This window comes from Scyliorhinus canicula, chromosome 4 (genome assembly GCF_902713615.1).
Source record: "Scyliorhinus canicula chromosome 4, sScyCan1.1, whole genome shotgun sequence".
In the NCBI taxonomy this organism is placed as follows: Eukaryota; Metazoa; Chordata; class Chondrichthyes; order Carcharhiniformes; family Scyliorhinidae; genus Scyliorhinus; species Scyliorhinus canicula.
In genome coordinates this window covers 133,271,275-133,289,255 of record NC_052149.1, presented here as the reverse complement: position 1 = coordinate 133,289,255, position 17,981 = coordinate 133,271,275, and the positions used below count along the sequence as shown (strand labels likewise).

At 49.8% G+C, this 17,981-nt stretch overlaps 1 protein-coding gene across 1 annotated transcript in view; it reads left to right on the top strand.

Annotated features, from left to right (window-relative positions):
* Window positions 1-17,981, top strand: part of LOC119965014 (hexokinase-1-like) — a 75,093-nt gene that overhangs the window by 41,990 nt on the left and 15,122 nt on the right. The window contains exons 6-7 of the mRNA XM_038795219.1: window positions 4,140-4,329; window positions 6,386-6,541. Of these exons, the coding sequence (XP_038651147.1) occupies window positions 4,140-4,329; window positions 6,386-6,541 (346 nt within the window). The remainder of the gene's footprint in view (window positions 1-4,139; window positions 4,330-6,385; window positions 6,542-17,981) is intronic.

Below are 17,981 nucleotides of genomic sequence, written 5' to 3'. Positions count from 1 at the left end.
GCAATTGTATAAGGTGTTAGTGCGGCCACACCTGGAGTATTGTGTTCAGTTTTGGTCTCCTTACTTGAGAAAGGACGTACTGGCGCTGGAGGGTGTGCAGAGGAGATTCACTAGGTTAATCCCAGAGCTGAAGGGGTTGGATTATGAGGAGAGGTTGAGTAGACTGGGACTGTACTCGTTGGAATTTAGAAGGATGAGGGGGGATCTTATAGAAACATTTAAAATTATGAAGGGAATAGATAGATTTAAGGGCCTCACGGTAGCATGGTGGTTAGCATCAATGCTTCACAGCTCCAGGGTCCCAGGTTCGATTCCCGGCTGGGTCACTGTCTGTGTGGAGTCTGCACGTCCTCCCCGTGTGTGCGTGGGTTTCCTCCGGGTGCTCCGGTTTCCTCCCACAGTCCAAAGATGTGCGGGTTAGGTGGATTGGCCATGCTAAATTGCCCGTAGTGTAAGGTTAAGGGGGGGTTGTTGGGTTACGGGTATAGGGTGGATACGTGGGTTTGAGTAGGGTGATCATGGCTCGGCACAACATCGAGGGCCGAAGGGCCTGTTCTGTGCTGTACTGTTCTATGTTCTATGTTCTATAGGATAGATGCGGGCAGGTTGTTTCCACTGGCGGGTGACAAGCAGAACTAGGGGGCATAGCCTCAAAATAAGGGGAAGTAGATTTAGGACTGAGTTTAGGAGGAACTTCTTCACCCAAAGGGTTGTGAATCTATGGAATTCCTTGCCCAGTGAAGCAGTTGAGGCTCCTTCATGACATGTTTTTAAGGTAAAGATAGATAGTTTTTTGAAGAATAAAGGGATTAAGGGTTATGGTGTTCGGGCCGGAAAGTGGAGCTGAGTCCACAAAAGATCAGCCATGATCTAATTGAATGGCGGAGCAGGCTCGAGGGGCCAGATGGCCTACTCCTGCTCCTAGTTCTTATGTTCTTATGTTCTTATCAGGAATTAAAAGAGTGTGATTTGAATCTTTGTGGCCTGGCCCGCGATCGGGGCCCCCCGCTCAGACTCCGGGCCAGTGCCCTGGCTGCACTATTTTCCTCCGCGGCCCCCACGGCCTTCGCCATGGCGGAAGCGGAAGAGAACTCCACATCACGCATGTGCCGGCAGTGACGTCAGCGGCCAGCTTCCGCTGACGTCACTGCTGGCACATGCGCAGACCGGCGAAAGCCTTTCGGCCAGCCCCGCTGCCGGGGGCACCAGTTTTTTGCGCCAGTCTTCTGGCCGGCAACCACTCCGGCACGGGGCTGGCCCCCAAAGGTGGGGAGAATTCCCCACCTTTGGGGAGGCGCGACCCGAGTGGTTGGCGCCACTCCCCTACTCCGGGACCCTCCGTCACGCCAGGTAGGGGAGAATGCCGCCCCTGGGCTGTGGGTTCTGGGTGACACTGGGCTGTAGGTTCTGGGTGACACTGGGCTGTGGGTGCTGGGTGACACTGGGCTGTGGGTGCTGGGTGACACTGGGCTGTGGGTTCTGGGTGACACTGGGCTGTGGATGCTGGGTGACACTGGGTGGTGGGTGCTGGGTGACACTGGGTGGTGGGTTCTGGGTGACACTGCGCTGTGGGTGCTGGGTGACACTGGGCTGTGGGTGCTGGGTGACACTGGGCTGTGGGTACTGGGTGACACTGGGTGATGGGTACTGGGTGACACTGGGCTGTGGGTCCTGGGTGACACTGGGCTGTGGGTGCTGGGTGACACTGGGCTGTGGGTGCTGGGTGACACTGGGCTGTGGGTCCTGGGTGACACTGGGCTGTGGGTCCTGGGTGACACTGGGCTGTGGATGCTGAGTGACACTGGGCTGTGGATGCTGGGTGACACTGGGCTGTGGGTGCTGGGTGACACTGGGCTGTGGGTGCCGGGTGACACTGGGCTGTGGGTTCTGGGTGACATTGGGCTGTGGGTGCTGGGTGACACTGAGCTGTGGGTGCTGGGTGACACTGGGCTGTGGGTGCTGGGTGACACTGGGCTGTGGGTTCTGGGTGACACTGGGCTGTGGGTGCTGGGTGACACTGGGTGGTGGGTGCTGGGTGACACTGGGTGGTGATTGCTTGGTGACACTGGGCTGTGGATGCTGGGTGACACAATGCTGTGGGTGCTGGGTGACACTGGGTGGTGGGTGCTGGGTGACACTGGGTGATGGGTGCTGGGTGACACTGGGCTGTGGGTGCTGGGTGACACTGGGTGATGGGTGCTGAGTGACACTGGGTGATGGGTGCTGAGTGACACTGGGCTGTGGGTTCTGGGTGACACTGCGCTGTGGGTGCTGGGTGACACTGGGTGGTGATTGCTTGGTGACACTGGGTGATGGGTGCTGGCTGACACTGGGTGGTGGGTGCTGGGTGACACTGGGCTGTGGATGCTGGGTGACACTGGGTGGTGGGTGCTGGGTGACAATGCTGTGGGTGCTGGGTGACACTGGGCTGTGGGTGCTGGGTGACACTGGGTGGTGGGTGCTGGGTGACACTGGGTGGTGGGTGCTGGGTGACAATGCTGTGGGTGCTGGGTGACACTGGGCTGTGGGTGCTGGGTGACAATGGGCTGTGGGTGCTGGGTGACAATGGGCTGTGGGTGCTGGGTGACACTGGGCTGTGGGTGCTGGGTGACACTGGGTGGTGGGTGCTGGGTGACACTGGGCTGTGGGTGCTGGGTGACACAATGCTGTGGGTGCTGGGTGACACTGGGTGGTGGGTGCTGGGTGACACTGGGTGGTGGGTGCTGGGTGACACTGGGCTGTGGGTGCTGGGTGACAATGCTGTGGGTGCTGGGTGACACTGGGTGGTGGGTGCTGGGTGACACTGGGTGGTGGGTGCTGTGTGACACTGGGCTGTGGGTGCTGGGTGACACTATGCTGTGGGTGCTGGGTGACACGGCTGTGGATGCTGGGTGACACTGGGCTGTGGGTGCTGGGTGACACTGGGTGATGGGTGCTGGGTGACACTGGGTGATGGGTGCTGAGTGACACTGGGTGATGGGTGCTGGGTGACACTGGGTGATGGGTGCTGGGTGACACTGGGTGATGGGTGCTGGGTGACACTGGGTGATGGGTGCTGGGTGACACTGGGTGATGGGTGCTGGGTGACACTGGGCTGTGGGTTTTGGGTGACACTGGGTGATGGGTGCTGAGTGACACTGGGTGGTGGGTTCTGGGTGACACTGGGTGATGGGTGCTGAGTGACACTGGGTGGTGGGTTCTGGGTGACACTGGGTGGTGGGTTCTGGGTGACACTGGGTGATGGGTGCTGAGTGACACTGGGTGGTGGGTTCTGGGTGACACAATGCTGTGGGTGCTGGGTGACACTGGGTGGTGGGTGCTGGGTGATACTGGGCTGTGGGTGCTGGGTGACACAATGCTGTGGGTGCTGGGTGACACTGGGCTGTGGGTTTTGGGTGACACTGGGTGATGGGTGCTGGGTGACACTGGGCTGTGGGTGCTGGGTGACACAATGCTGTGGGTGCTGGGTGACACTGGGCTGTGGGTTTTGGGTGACACTGGGTGATGGGTGCTGGGTGACACTGGGCTGTGGGTGCTGGGTGACACAATGCTGTGGGTGCTGGGTGACACTGGGTGGTGGGTGCCGGGTGACACTGGGTGATGGGTGCTGGGTGACACTGGGTGATGGGTGCTGGGTGACACTGGATGATGGGTGCTGGGTGACACTGGGTGATGGGTGCTGGGTGACACTGGCTGTGGGTGTGGGTGACAGTAGGGCTGTGTGTGCTGGTGATGCTGGGTGGTGGGTACTGGGTGACACTGTGCTTTGGGTGCTGGATGACACTCTGCTGTGGGTGCTGGGTGACACTTTACTGTGGGTGCTGGGTAGCACTGGGTGGTGGCTGCTGAGTGACACTGCACTGTGGGTGCTGGGTGACACTGGGTGGTGGGTGCTGGATGACACTGCACTGTGGGTGCTGGGTGGCACTGTACTGTGGGTGCTGAGTGACAATAGGGCTGTGTGCCCTGGTGATGCTGTGTGATGGGTGCTGGGTGACACTAGGTGGTGGGTGCTGGGTGACACTGTGCCATGGGTGCTGGGTGACACTGTGCCATGGGTGCTGAGTGACACTGGGCCGTGGGTGCTGAATGATTTCATGTGTGACTCTCGCTATCTGTCTATTCTGATTAATGTGCAGGAACTGGTACCAATGCATGTTACATGGAGCAGATGAAGAATATGGAGAAATTAGAAGGTGATATTGGAGAAATGTGCATCAATATGGAATGGGGAGCATTTGGAGAGGGTGAACGACATTCACTTGCTGAGATCATGAGTGAATTTGACGAACTAGTGGATCAACAGTCTCTGCACCCAGGAAAACAGATGTAAGGATTGGATATACAGACACATCCTCTGAAGTGGGGGTTTGCAATGATTCCTTGGCACTGTCCACTTGACAGTCTAATGGAATCAATCCAATTGTATAATCTCCTGTCATAGTTATAGAGTCATAGATGTTTACAGCATGGAAACAGGCCCTTCAGCCCAGCTTGTCCGTGCCACCCAGCTTTTATCACTAAGCTAGTTCAGTTGCCCGCATTTGGCCCATATCCCTCTTCATCCACCCTGCCCATGTAACTGTCTAATGGTTTTTTGAATTAAAACATTGTACCCGGCTCTACCACTGCCTCTGGCAGCCCGTTCCAGATGCTCACCACCCTCTGTGTGAAATAAATTCCCCTCTGGTCTCTTTTGTATCTCTCCCCTCTCACCTTAAACCTATGCACTCTAGTTCTGGACTCCTCTAGCTTTGGGAAAAGATGTTGACTATCTACCTTATCTATCCTCCTCATTATTTTATAGACCTCTATACGTTCACCCCTAAGCCAGCGAAAAAGGTCCCAGCCTATCCAGCCTCTCCTAATAACTCAGACCACCAAGTCCTGATAGAATCCTTGTAAATCTCTTCTGCACTCTTTCTAGTTTGACAATATCCTTCTTGTAATAGGGTGACCAGAACTGAACACAGTATTCCATGTGTGGTCTGAACAATGTCTTGTTCAACTTCAAGTCCATGTACACTCTGCCCTGTTGGATATTTTAAACAAAGGATAGTGAATGTACCATATCATTACCATTTCATCATGACAGTGATGGTTTACAGTCGAGGCAACTTTTTCTCCTCTCATTAAAAAGTTATGCACTTTGGTAGGAAGAATAAAGGAGCGGGATATTATTTAAATGGAAAAAGACTGCAGAGAGATTTGAGGGTACTCAAGTATAAATCACAAAAAACTAGCATGCAAGTTCAACAGGGAATTGAGGAAGCAAATGGAATGTTGTCCTTTATTTCAAAAGGAATGGAGTATTGAGACAGGAAAGTCCCAAACTATATAAGGCACTACTTGGACCAAACACCTGGAATAATGTGAACAGTTTTGGCCCCCTTATCTAAGGAAAGATATGCTGGAATTGAGGGCAGTTCAGAGAAGGTTCACAAGGTGATCCCAGGTATGGAGGGATTTTCTTCTGAGGGGAGTTTGAGTAGGTTGGGCCTGTACTCATTGGAGTTTAGAAGAATGGAAGGTGACCTTATTGAGACATAAAGACTAGGGTAGATGTGGGACAGTCTAGGACCAGAGGGCATAATCCATGTGTGGGCAGCACAGTAGTACAGAGGATAGTCGATTCCCGGCTTGGGTCAATGTCTGTGTGGAGTTTGTTTGTTCTCCCCGTGTCTGCATGGGTTTCCTCCGGGTGCTCTGGTTTCCTCCCACAAGTCCTGAAAGACGTGCTGTTAGGTAATTTGGACATTCTGAACTCTCCCCCAGTGTACCTGAACAGGCGCCAGAAGGTGGTGACTAGGGGCTTTTCACAGCAACTTCACCGCGCTGTTCACGTAAGCCTACTTGTGACAATAAAGATTACTTTACTTTAATCCCAGAGTAAGAGAGAGCTGGGCAGGAATTTCTTCTCTCAGAGGGTAGTGAATCTGTGGAATTCTTTACAGCAGAGAGCTGTGGAGGCTGTTTAAGACTGAGATGAAGGAATTTTTAATCAAAATGGGAATCAAGGGTTATGGGGATAAGGCAGGAAAGCAGAGTTGAGGATTATATCAGATCAGCCATGATCTCATTGAATGGCAGAACAGTTTTGATGGGCTGAATGGCCTACCTCTGCTCCTACGTCTTGGGGTCTTATGGCCCTGTAATTACCCAACACATCTGCCTCAAAATGAACACATTCAATCAATAGCAGAACCACACTATGTCCCTCTCAAACCAAGTCACCTTTATACCTACTCCGACCAATGGCTTTGCTCCTGGCTTCCAGCTACACAATCGCTCTGACCCAAACTCAGGGTTCCCATTGCAGCAGACAGTAAGTACCTCTGACTGCCTCAGTACTTGCCTGTCACACAATCTCTTCTCCAATCCACAGCTATGAGAAGATGATCAGTGGGATGTTCCTCGGTGCAATCGTTCAAAATATACTCTTGGACCTCAACAGGAAAGGATGTATCTTCAAGAAAATCAAGACACACTGCCTGAACCAACAGGGGGTCATCGAAACAAAGTTCCTGTCACAAATTGAAAGGTAGGGGAATAATCACACTGTATCTGAAAATAAGAATCACACGGTAGCACGTGTCACAGAGTCAAACCATACCGCGTATCTCAGAGTCAAACCATACCGCGTATCTCAGAGTCAAACCATACCCCGTATCTCAGAGTCAAACCATACCCCGTATCTCAGAGTCAAACCATACCGCGTATCTCAGAGTCAAACCATACCCCGTATCTCAGAGTCAAACCATACCGCGTATCTCAGAGTCAAACCATACCCCGTATCTCAAAGTCAAACCATACCGCGTATCTCAGAGTCAAACCATACCCCGTATCTCAGAGCCAAACCATATCGTGTATCTCAGAGTCAAACCATACCCCGTATCTCAGAGTCAAACCATACCGCGTATCTCAGAGTCAAACCATACCCCGTATCTCAGAGTCAAACCATATCGTGTATCTCAGAGTCAAACAATACACCGTATCTCAGAGTCAAACCATACCCCGTATCTCAGAGTCAAACCATACCCCGTATCTCAGAGTCAAACCATACCGGGTATCTCAGAGTCAAACCATACCCCGTATCTCAGTCAAACCATACCCCGTATCTCAGAGTCAAACCATACCGGGTATCTCAGAGTCAAACTATATCGCGTATCTCAAAGTCAAACCATACACCGTATCTCAGAGTCAAACCATATCGCGTATCTCAGAGTCAAACCATACCCTGTATGTCAGTCACACCATATCCCCGTATCTCAGTAACACCACACCCCCGTATCTCAGAGTCAAACCATACCCGGTATCTCAGTCACACCATATCCCCGTATCTCAGAGTCAAACCATACCCGGTATCTCAGTCAAACCATACCCCGTATATCAGAGTCAAACCATACCCCGTATCACAGAGTCAAACCATACCCCGTATCTCGGATTCAAACCATACCCCGTATCTCAGAGTCAAACCATACCCCGTATCTCAGAGTCAAACCATACCCCGTATCTCAGAGTCAAACCATACCCAGTTTCTCAGTCACACCACATCCACGTATCTCAGAGCCAAACCATACCCCGTACCTCAGTCAAACCATACCCCGTATCTCAGTCAAACCATACCCCGTACCTCAGTCAAACCATACCCCGTATCTCAGTCACACCACATCCCCGTATCTCAAAGGCAAACCATACCCCGTATCTCAGAGTCAAACCATACCCCGTATCTCAGAGTCAAACCATACCCCGTATCTCAGAGTCACACATTATCCACGTATCTCTGAGTCACACCATATCCACGTATCTCAGGGTCAGATAATATCTCCGTATCTCAGAGTCACACCACATCCCCGTATCTCAGAGTCACACCACATCCCCGTATCTCAGAGTGACACCACATCCCCGTATCTCAGTCACACCACATCCCCGTATCTCAGTCACACCACATCCCCGTATCTCAGACACACCATATCACCGTCTCTCAGAGTGTCCATGTACATAGATCCCTGAAAGTTGCCACCCAGGTTGATAGGGTTGTGAAGAAGGCCTATGGTGTGTTGGCCTTTATTGGTAGAGGGATTGAGTTCCGGAGCCATGAGGTCATGTTGCAGCTGTACAAAACTCTAGTACGGCCGCATTTGGAGTATTGCGTACAGTTCTGGTCGCCTCATTATAGGAAGGACGTGGAAGCTTTGGAACGGGTGCAGAGGAGATTTACCAGGATGTTGCCTGGTATGGAGGGAAAATCTTATGAGGAAAGGCTGATGGACTTGAGGTTGTTTTCGTTAGAGAGAAGAAGGTTCAGAGGTGACTTAATAGAGGCATACAAAATGATCAGAGGGTTAGATAGGGTGGACAGTGAGAGCCTTTTCCCGCGGATGGAGGTGGCTAGCACGAGGGGACATAGCCTTAAATTGAGGGGTAATAGATATAGGACAGAGGTCAGAGGCAGGTTTTTTACACAATGAGTGGTGAGGCCGTGGAATGCCCTACCTGCAACAGTAGTGAACTCGCCAACATTGAGGGCATTTAAAAGTTTATTGGATAAGCATATGGATGATAATGGCATAGTGTAGGTTAGATGGCCTTTAGTTTTTGACTTCCCATGTCGGTGCAACATCATGGGCCGAAGGGCCTGTACTGCGCTGTATCGTTCTATTTTCTATGTTCTATCCCCGTATCTCAGAGTCACACCACATCCCCGTATCTCAGTCACACCACATCCCCGTATCTCAGAGTCAGGCCACATCCCCGTATCTCAGAGTCAGGCCACATCCCCGTATCTCAGAGTCAGGCCACATCCCCGTATCTCAGAGTCAGGCCACATCCCTGTATCTCAGTCACACCACATCCCCGTATCTCAGAGTCACACCATATCCCCGTATCTCAGAGTCACACCATATCCCCGTATCTCAGTCACACCATATCCCCGTATCTCAGACACACCACATCCCCGTATCTCAGAGTCACACCATATCCCCGTATCTCAGAGTGACACCACATCCCCGTATCTCAGAGTCACACCATATCCCCGTATCTCAGTCACACCACATCCCCGTATCTCAGAGTCACACCATATCCCCGTATCTCAGAGTCACACCATATCCCCGTATCTCAGAGTCACACCATATCCCCTATCTCAGTCACACCACATCCCCGTATCTCAGAGTCACACCACATCCCCGTATCTCAGAGAGACACCACATCCCCGTATCTCAGAGTCACACCACATCCCCGTATCTCAGAGTCACACCACATCCCCATATCTCAGAGTCACACCACATCCCCGTATCTCAGAGTCAGGCCACATCCCCGTATCTCAGAGTCAGGCCACATTCCCGTATCTCAGAGTCACACCATATCCCCATATCTCAGAGTCACACCATATCCCCGTATCTCAGAGAGACACCACATCCCCGTATCTCAGAGTCACACCACATCCCCGTATCTCAGAGTCACACCATATCCCCGTATCTCAGTAACACCACATTCCCGTATCTCAGAGTCACACCATATCCCCGTATCTCAGAGAGACACCACATCCCCGTATCTCAGTCACACCACATCCCCGTATCTCAGAGTCACACCATATCCCCGTATCTCAGAGTCACACCATATCCCTGTATCTCAGAGTCACATCACACTGTATCCATATCTCAGAATCACACTGCGTCCCATATCTCAAAATCATAGATACATAGATACGTAGAAGATAAGTGAGGGACAAAGCCTTTTGGCCCATATCTCAGAATCACACGGTCTCCCCATATCCCTGAATCACACTGAATCCAGTATCTCAGAATCACACTGTCTCCCCTTATCCCAGAATCACACTGTATCCAGTATCTCAGAATCACACTGTCTCCCTGTATCGCAAAATGACACTGTATCCCCGTATCTCAGAATCACACTGTATCCCCGTATCTCAGAATCACACTGTCTCCCTGTATCTCAGAATCACACTGTATCCCCGTATCTCAGAATCGCACTGTATCCCCGTATCCCAGAATCACACTGTATCCAGTATCTCAGAATCACACTGTCTCCCTGTATCTCAGAAACACACTGTATCCAGTATCTCAGAATCACACTGTATCCCCATATCTCAGAATCACACTGTATCCAGTATCTCAGAATCACACCGTATCCCCATATCTCAATATCACACTGGATCCCCATATCTCAGAATCACACTGTATTCCCGTATCTCAGAATCACACTGTATCCAGTATCTCAGAATCACACTGCATCCATTATCTCAGAATCACACTGTCTCCCCGTATCTCAGAATCACACTGTATCCAGTATCTCAGAATCACACTGTATCCCCATATCTCAGAATCACACTGTATCCACTTATCTCAGATTCACACTGTATCCAGTATCTCAGAATCACACTGTCTCCCTGTATCTCAGAATCATACTGTATCCAGCATCTCAGAATCAAACTGTATCCCCATATCTCAGAATCACACTGTATCCCCTTATCTCAGAATCACATTGCATCCAGTATCTCAGAATCACACTGTATCCCTGTATCTCAGAATCACACTGTATCCCCGTATCTCAGAATCACACTGTTTCCCCGAATCTCAGAATCACACTGTATCCCCATATCTCAGAATCACACTGTATCCCCGTATCTCAGAATCACACTGTCTCCCCGTATCCCAGAATCACACTGTATCCAGTATCTCAGAATCACACTGTATCCCCATATCTTAGAATCACACTGTATCCCCGTATCTCAGAATCACACTGTATCCCCGTATCTCAGAATCACACTGTATCCCCATATCTTAGAATCACATTGTATCCGTATCTGAGAATTACACTGCATCCGTATATTAGAATCACACTGCATCTGTATCTCAGAATCACACTGTATCTCCGTATTTCAGAATAACACTGTATCCTAATCTCAGAATCACACTCCACCTCCGCATCTTAGAATCACACAGTAACCCTATGTCTTAGAATCACACTGTATCCGTATCTGAGAATTAACCTGTATCCGTATCTTAGAATCACACTGTATCCCCGTATTTCAGAATAACACTGTATCCCCGTATCTCAGAATCACACTGTATCCGTATCTCAGAATCACACCGTATCCCCGTATCTCAGAATCACACTGTATCCGGTATCTCAGAATCACACTGGATCCGTATCTCAGAATCACACTGTATCCCCGTATCTCAGAATCACACTGTATCCGGTATCTCAGAATCACACTGATTCCGTATCTCAGAATCACACTGTATCCCGTATCTCAGAATCACACTGTATCCAGTATCTCAGAATCACACTGTATCCCATATCTCAGAATAACACTGTATCCAGTATCTCAGAATCACACTGTATCCGTATCTCAGAATCACACTGTATCCGTATCTCAGAATCACACTGTATCCGGCATCTCAGAATCACACTGTATCCGTATCTGAGAATTACACTGTATCCCCATATCTCAGAATCACACTGTATCCAGCATCTCAGAATCACACTGTATCCCCATATCTCAGAATCACACTGTATCCCCTCATCTCAGAATCACACTGTATCCAGTATCTCAGAATCACACTGTATCCCCGTATCTCAGAATCACACTGTCTCCCCATATCCCAGAATCACACTGTATCCAGTATCTCAGAATCACACTGTATCCCCGTATCTCAGAATCACACTGTATCCGTATCTCAGAATCACACTGTATCCCCGTATCTCAGAAACACACTGTTTCCCCGTATCTCAGTACTGTATCCAGTATCTCAAAATCACACTCTATCACCATATCTCAGAGTCACTCTCTATCCACGTATCTCAGAATCACACTCTATCCCCGTATCTCAGAATCACACTGTATCCCCATATAGAACATAGAACATAGAACAGTACAGCACAAAACAGGCCCTTCGGCCCTCGATGTTGTGCCGAGCAATGATCACCCTATTCAAACCCACGTATCAACCCTATACTCGTAACCCAACAACCCCCCCCTTAACCTTACTTTTTAGGACACTACGGGCAATTTAGCATGGCCAATCCACCTAACCCGCACATCTTTGGACTGTGGGAGGAAACCGGAGCACCCGGAGGAAACTCACGCACACACGGGGAGGACGTGCAGACTCCGCACAGACAGTGACCCAGTCGGGAATCAAACCTGGGACCCTGGAGCTGTGAAGCATTTATGCTAACCACCATGCTACCGTGTGATATCTTAGAATCACACTGTATCCCCGTATCTCAGAATCACACTGTATCCAGTATCTCAGAATCAGATTGTATCCCCCATATCTCAGAATCACACTGTATCCCCGCATCTCAGAATCACACTGTATCCGTATCTCAGAATCACACTGTATCCCCGTATTTCAGAATGTCACTGTATCCCCGTATTTCAGAATCACACTGTATCCCCATATCTTAGAATCACATTGTATCCGTATCTGAGAATTACACTGTATCCGTATATTAGAATCACACTGCATCTGTATCTCAGAATCACACTGTATCTCCGTATTTCAGAATAACACTGTATCCTAATCTCAGAATCACACTGCACCCCCGCATCTTAGAATCACACAGTAACCCTAAAGCTTAGAATCAAACTGTATCCGTATCTGAGAATTACACTGTATCCGTATCTTAGAATCACACTGTATCCCCATATTTCAGAATAACACTGTATCCCCGTATTTCAGAATCACACTGTATCCGTATCTCAGAATCACACTACACCCCCGTATCTCAGAATCACACTGTATCCAGTATCTCAGAATCACACTGTATCCGTATCTCAGAATCACACTGTATCCAGTATCTCAGAATCACACTGTATGCAGTATCTCAGAATCACACTGTATCCCACTATCTCAGAATCACACTGTATCCGGTATCTCAGAATCACACTGTATCGGTATCTCAGAATCACACTGTATCCCGTATCTCAGAATCACACTGTATCCAGTATCTCAGAATCACACTGTATCCGTATCTTAGAATCACACTGTATCCGTATCTCAGAATCACACTGTATCCGGTATCTCAGAATCACACTGTATCCGTATCTCAGAATCACACTGTATCCCGTAGCTCAGAATCACACTGCATCCAGGATCTCAGAATCACACTGTATCCCCGTATCTCAGAATCACACTGCATCCAGGATCTCAGAATCACACTGTATCCCCGTATCTCAGAATCACACTGTATCCGTATCTGAGAATTACACTGTATTCCCATATCTCAGAATCACACTGTATCCAGTATCTCAGAATCATACTGTATCCGTATCTCAGAATCACACTGTATCCAGTATCTCAGAATCACACTGTATCCGTATCTTAGAAGCACACTGTATCCCCGTATCTCAGAATCACACTGTATCCCCGTATCTCAGAATCAGACTGTATCCCCGTATCTCAGTATCACACTGTATCCCCGGATCTCAGAATCACACTGTATCCCCGTGTCTCAGAATCACACTGTATCCAGGATCTCGGAATCACACTGTATCCCTGTATCTCAGAATCACACTGTATCCCTGTATCTCAGAATCACACTGTATCCCCATATCTCAGAATCACACTGTATCCCCGTATCTCAGAATCACACTGTATCCCCATATTTCAGAATCACACTGTATCCCCTTATCTCAGAATCACACTGTATCCCCGTATTTCAGAATCACACTGTATCCCCGTATTTCAGAATCACACTGTATCCCCGTATCTCAAAATCACACTGTATCCAGTATCTCAGAATCAGACTGTATCCCCCATATCTCAGAATCACACTGTATCCCCGCATCTCAGAATCACACTGTATCCGTATCTCAGAATCACACTGTATCCCCGTATTTCAGAATGTCACTGTATCCCCGTATTTCAGAATCACACTGTATCCCCATATCTTAGAATCACATTGTATCCGTATCTGAGAATTACACTGTATCCGTATATTAGAATCACACTGCATCTGTATCTCAGAATCACACTGTATCTCCGTATTTCAGAATAACACTGTATCCTAATCTCAGAATCACACTGCACCCCCGCATCTTAGAATCACACAGTAACCCTATATCTTAGAATCAAACTGTATCCGTATCTGAGAATTACACTGTATCCGTATCTTACAATCACACTGTATCCCCATATTTCAGAATCACACTGTATCCGTATCTCAGAATCACACTACACCCCCGTATCTCAGAATCACACTGTATCCAGTATCTCAGAATCACACTGTATCCATATCTCAGAATCACACTGTATCCAGTATCTCAGAATCACACTGTATGCAGTATCTCAGAATCACACTGTATGCAGTATCTCAGAATCACACTGTATCCGGTATCTCAGAATCACACTGTATCCGTATCTCAGAATCACACTGTCTCCCCGTATCTGAGAATCACACTGTTTCTCCGTATATCAAAATCACACTGTACCCAGTATCTCAGAATCACACTGTCTCCCCGTATCTCAGAATCACACTGTCTCCCAGTATCTCAGAATCACACTGGGGGGCAGCACGGTGGCCTAGTGGTTAGCACAACCGCCTCACGGCGCTGAGGTCCCAGGTTCGATCCCGGCTCTGGGTCACTGTCCGTGTGGAGTTTGCACATTCTTCCCGTGTCTGCGTGGGTTTCGCCCCCACAACCCAAAAATGTGCAGAGTAGGTGGATTGGCCACGCTAAATTGCCCCTTAATTGGAAAAAATAATTGGGTAATCTAAATTTATAAAAAAAAAGAATCACACTGTATCCCCGTATCTCAGAATCACACTGTATCTCCGTATATCAAAATCACACTGTACCCAGTATCTCAGAATCACACTGTATCCCCGTATCTCAGAATCACACTGTATCCCCGTATCTCAGAATCACACTGTCTCCCCGTATCTCAGAATCACACTGTCTCCCCGTATCTCAGAATCACACTGTCTCCCCGTATCTCAGAATCACACTGTATCCCCGTATCTCAGAATCACACTGTGTCCCCGTATTTCAGAATCAGACTGTATCCAGTATTTCAGAATCACATCAGCCTCATTTCAATCTCATTAGCCTCCGCTGATTTACTGGTGTCACTGTGCCACCCAGTTCTGCCCAGTACCCTTGAGTTGCGGTAGTGTCATCACGGGGGTTTTCAGGAGACCTGGAAACTGTCATTATCTACTTCATGGAAGGTGCTTCCTCTTCCCTAACTGTGCCCATAGGGCCTGGTCTCTATGGGACAGAGTGAGCTCCAGAGGCCTCTAGCTCATCTGGCTTTGCCAGTCCTGGCAGCTCCCCATTGTCCGTACCATAGAACATAGAACATAGAACGATATAGCGCAGTACAGGCCCTTCGGCCCCCGATGCTGCACCGACATGGAAAAAACTAAAGGCCATCTAACCTACACTATGCCCTTATCATCCATATGCTTATCCAATAAACTTTTAAATGCCCTCAATGTTGGCGAGTTCACTACTGTTGCAGGTAGGGCATTCCACGGCCTCACCACTCTTTGCGTAAAAAACCCACCTCTGACATCTGTCCTATATCTCTTACCCCTCAATTTAAGGCTATGTCCCCTCGTGCTAGCCACCTCCATCCGCGGGAGAAGGCTCTCGCTGTCCACCCTATCTAACCCTCTGATCATTTTGTGTGCCTCTATTAAGTCACCTCTTAACCGTCTTCTCTCTAACGAAAACAACCTCAAGTCCATCAGCCTTTCCTCATAAGATTTACCCTCCATACCAGGCAACATCCTGGTAAATAATGGTAGTGATGCCCTCAGCGATTAGTCTGCACTGGCCCTTGGAGCGAGCACACTACTTAAGCCCACACTTCCACCCTATTCCCGTAACCCAGTAACCCCATCTAACCTTTTTGGACACTAAGGGAAATTTGTCATGGCCAATCCACCTAACCTGTGCATCTTTGGACTGTGGGAAGAAACCGGAGAACCCGGAGGAAACCCACGCACACACGGGGAGAACGTGCAGACTCCGCACAGACAGTGACCCAGCGGGGAATCGAACATGGGAATGTGGAGCTGTGAAGCAACATTGCTAACCACTGTGCTACCGTGCCACCATGATGTCGAGGCCCTCAGCCGTGGTCGTCACTGACTGAGCCAAGCATTGGGTAGTACCACTCAAGATGCTGATGTCGTGCTCAAGGTTTTCCACTGTGGTCACCACCCTAGCAGTTTTGACCACGGTGCCATGCATGCTCGGCAACATCTCCTGCGACTGAAGCCTTTGGGATTCCTCCAATCAGCTGTGTAGATGCTGGAATGTACCTGACATCCCCTCCTGAGTCTCATGGCTGTGTCCTACCATCTGCATCAGTTCTGTGAGAACCTTGTCCAGAGGCTCAGCATCGCACTGGGACACCGCTGACTCCTGGAATCCCGCAGACCTCCAACTGCTGTCTCCCTCGGATACTCCGGCCTCCACCTGATGTGTATCAGCAACAATGTAGTGCGCACCACATTGTGCCCCACAAGCCATTAATGTCGCCCACTGAGGTGTGTTTCTCTGCACTGGTGGAAGTTTGGGGGTGAGAGCTGTGGTGCCTCACTTGTGGTCTCTGAGCTCACCTCCGAGCTGTTTTAATGGGTGGCGCTGGGGATGGCTCTGGATGGCCTGACCCCATCAGATGGATCCTGCAAGTCAATGGACATGTGGTCAGTGAGAGGGTAGGATCAGTTTGTGTAACATGAACGGGTCATCTGGAAGGGGCAGTGGATCCTCGCCTCTCTGGCGCAGGCCAACCTCACTGTCAGTGACTGCTCTCTCTTCGGACAACCCTGCAATCTCCAGGACCCCTTCCTCACAGGGGGTGAGGACTCGGATCTCTGATACTCCACCTGGCACCCCGACACCCCCCCCCCCCCCCCAACCCCCCACCCCCCCCCGCCTCCTCGGCCCTTTCCCACTTATTATGGGCTATCTTTTCCTGCGGGGATAAAGTGAGAGATTTGTGAAACACGTGCATGTTGGGTCAGGAGGGTCTATAGCAGGTGGGCACCGCACCTGGACATGAAGGGCTTGTGCTGGTGGGTGCCAGGGCTGCTAAGGAACAAGCTTGAAGATCATTGTGGGGAAGGTGCAAGGTATCAGCATAGGCCGGTTTGGAAATTTGAGGGGTGACAGATGGAACTGATGCCAGGAGGGAGGTGGTAGCTTACCCTTGCAGCTTGGTTGAGGTCGTTGGTACGATGGTCCTCCTGGTCATGCTGCCCGCACTGACACCTGCTTCCACTGCCTCCCAGGCGGCATTGGTGACTTTGCTGCTGGCCCTCCGGCCCCCTCTGGGGAACAGGATGTCCCATCTCTCAACCACAGTGCCGAGAAGCCTGGCCAGATCGGCATTGTCAAAGCAGGTCTGCGCTGCGATGCTTGTGTGTTGACTGGAGTGAGCGGTGAGGGAGTGTGTTAGCATTGTTAGCATTGTTAGCGGTGAGGTGCTGAGGCACGGTAGAACAATGGTTAGCACTGTTGCTTCACAGCTCCAGGGTCCCAGGTTTGATTTCCGCTTGGGTCACTGTCTGTGTGGAGTCTGCACGTTCTCCCCGTGTCTGATTTCCTCCCTCACGTCCTGAAAGACGTGCTGTTAGATAATTTGGACATTCTGAATTCTCCCTCTATGTACCCGAACAGGTGCCGGAACGTGGTGACTCGGGGCTTTTCACAGTAACATAATTGCAATAATAATAATAATAATAATAGTCGCTTATTGTCACAAGTAGGCGTCAATGAAGTTACTGTGAAAAGCCCCGAGTCACTACATTCCGGCGCCTGTTCAGGGAGGCTGGTACGGGAATTGAACCCACGCTGGTGGCCCTGTTCCCCATTACACGCCAGCTATTTAGCCCACTGTGCTAAACCAGCCCCGCAATGTAAGCCTACTTGTGACACTAATAAAGATTATAAAATAAAAATAATGGCGGGAAGGTCGTGAGGGCTCTATTCTACC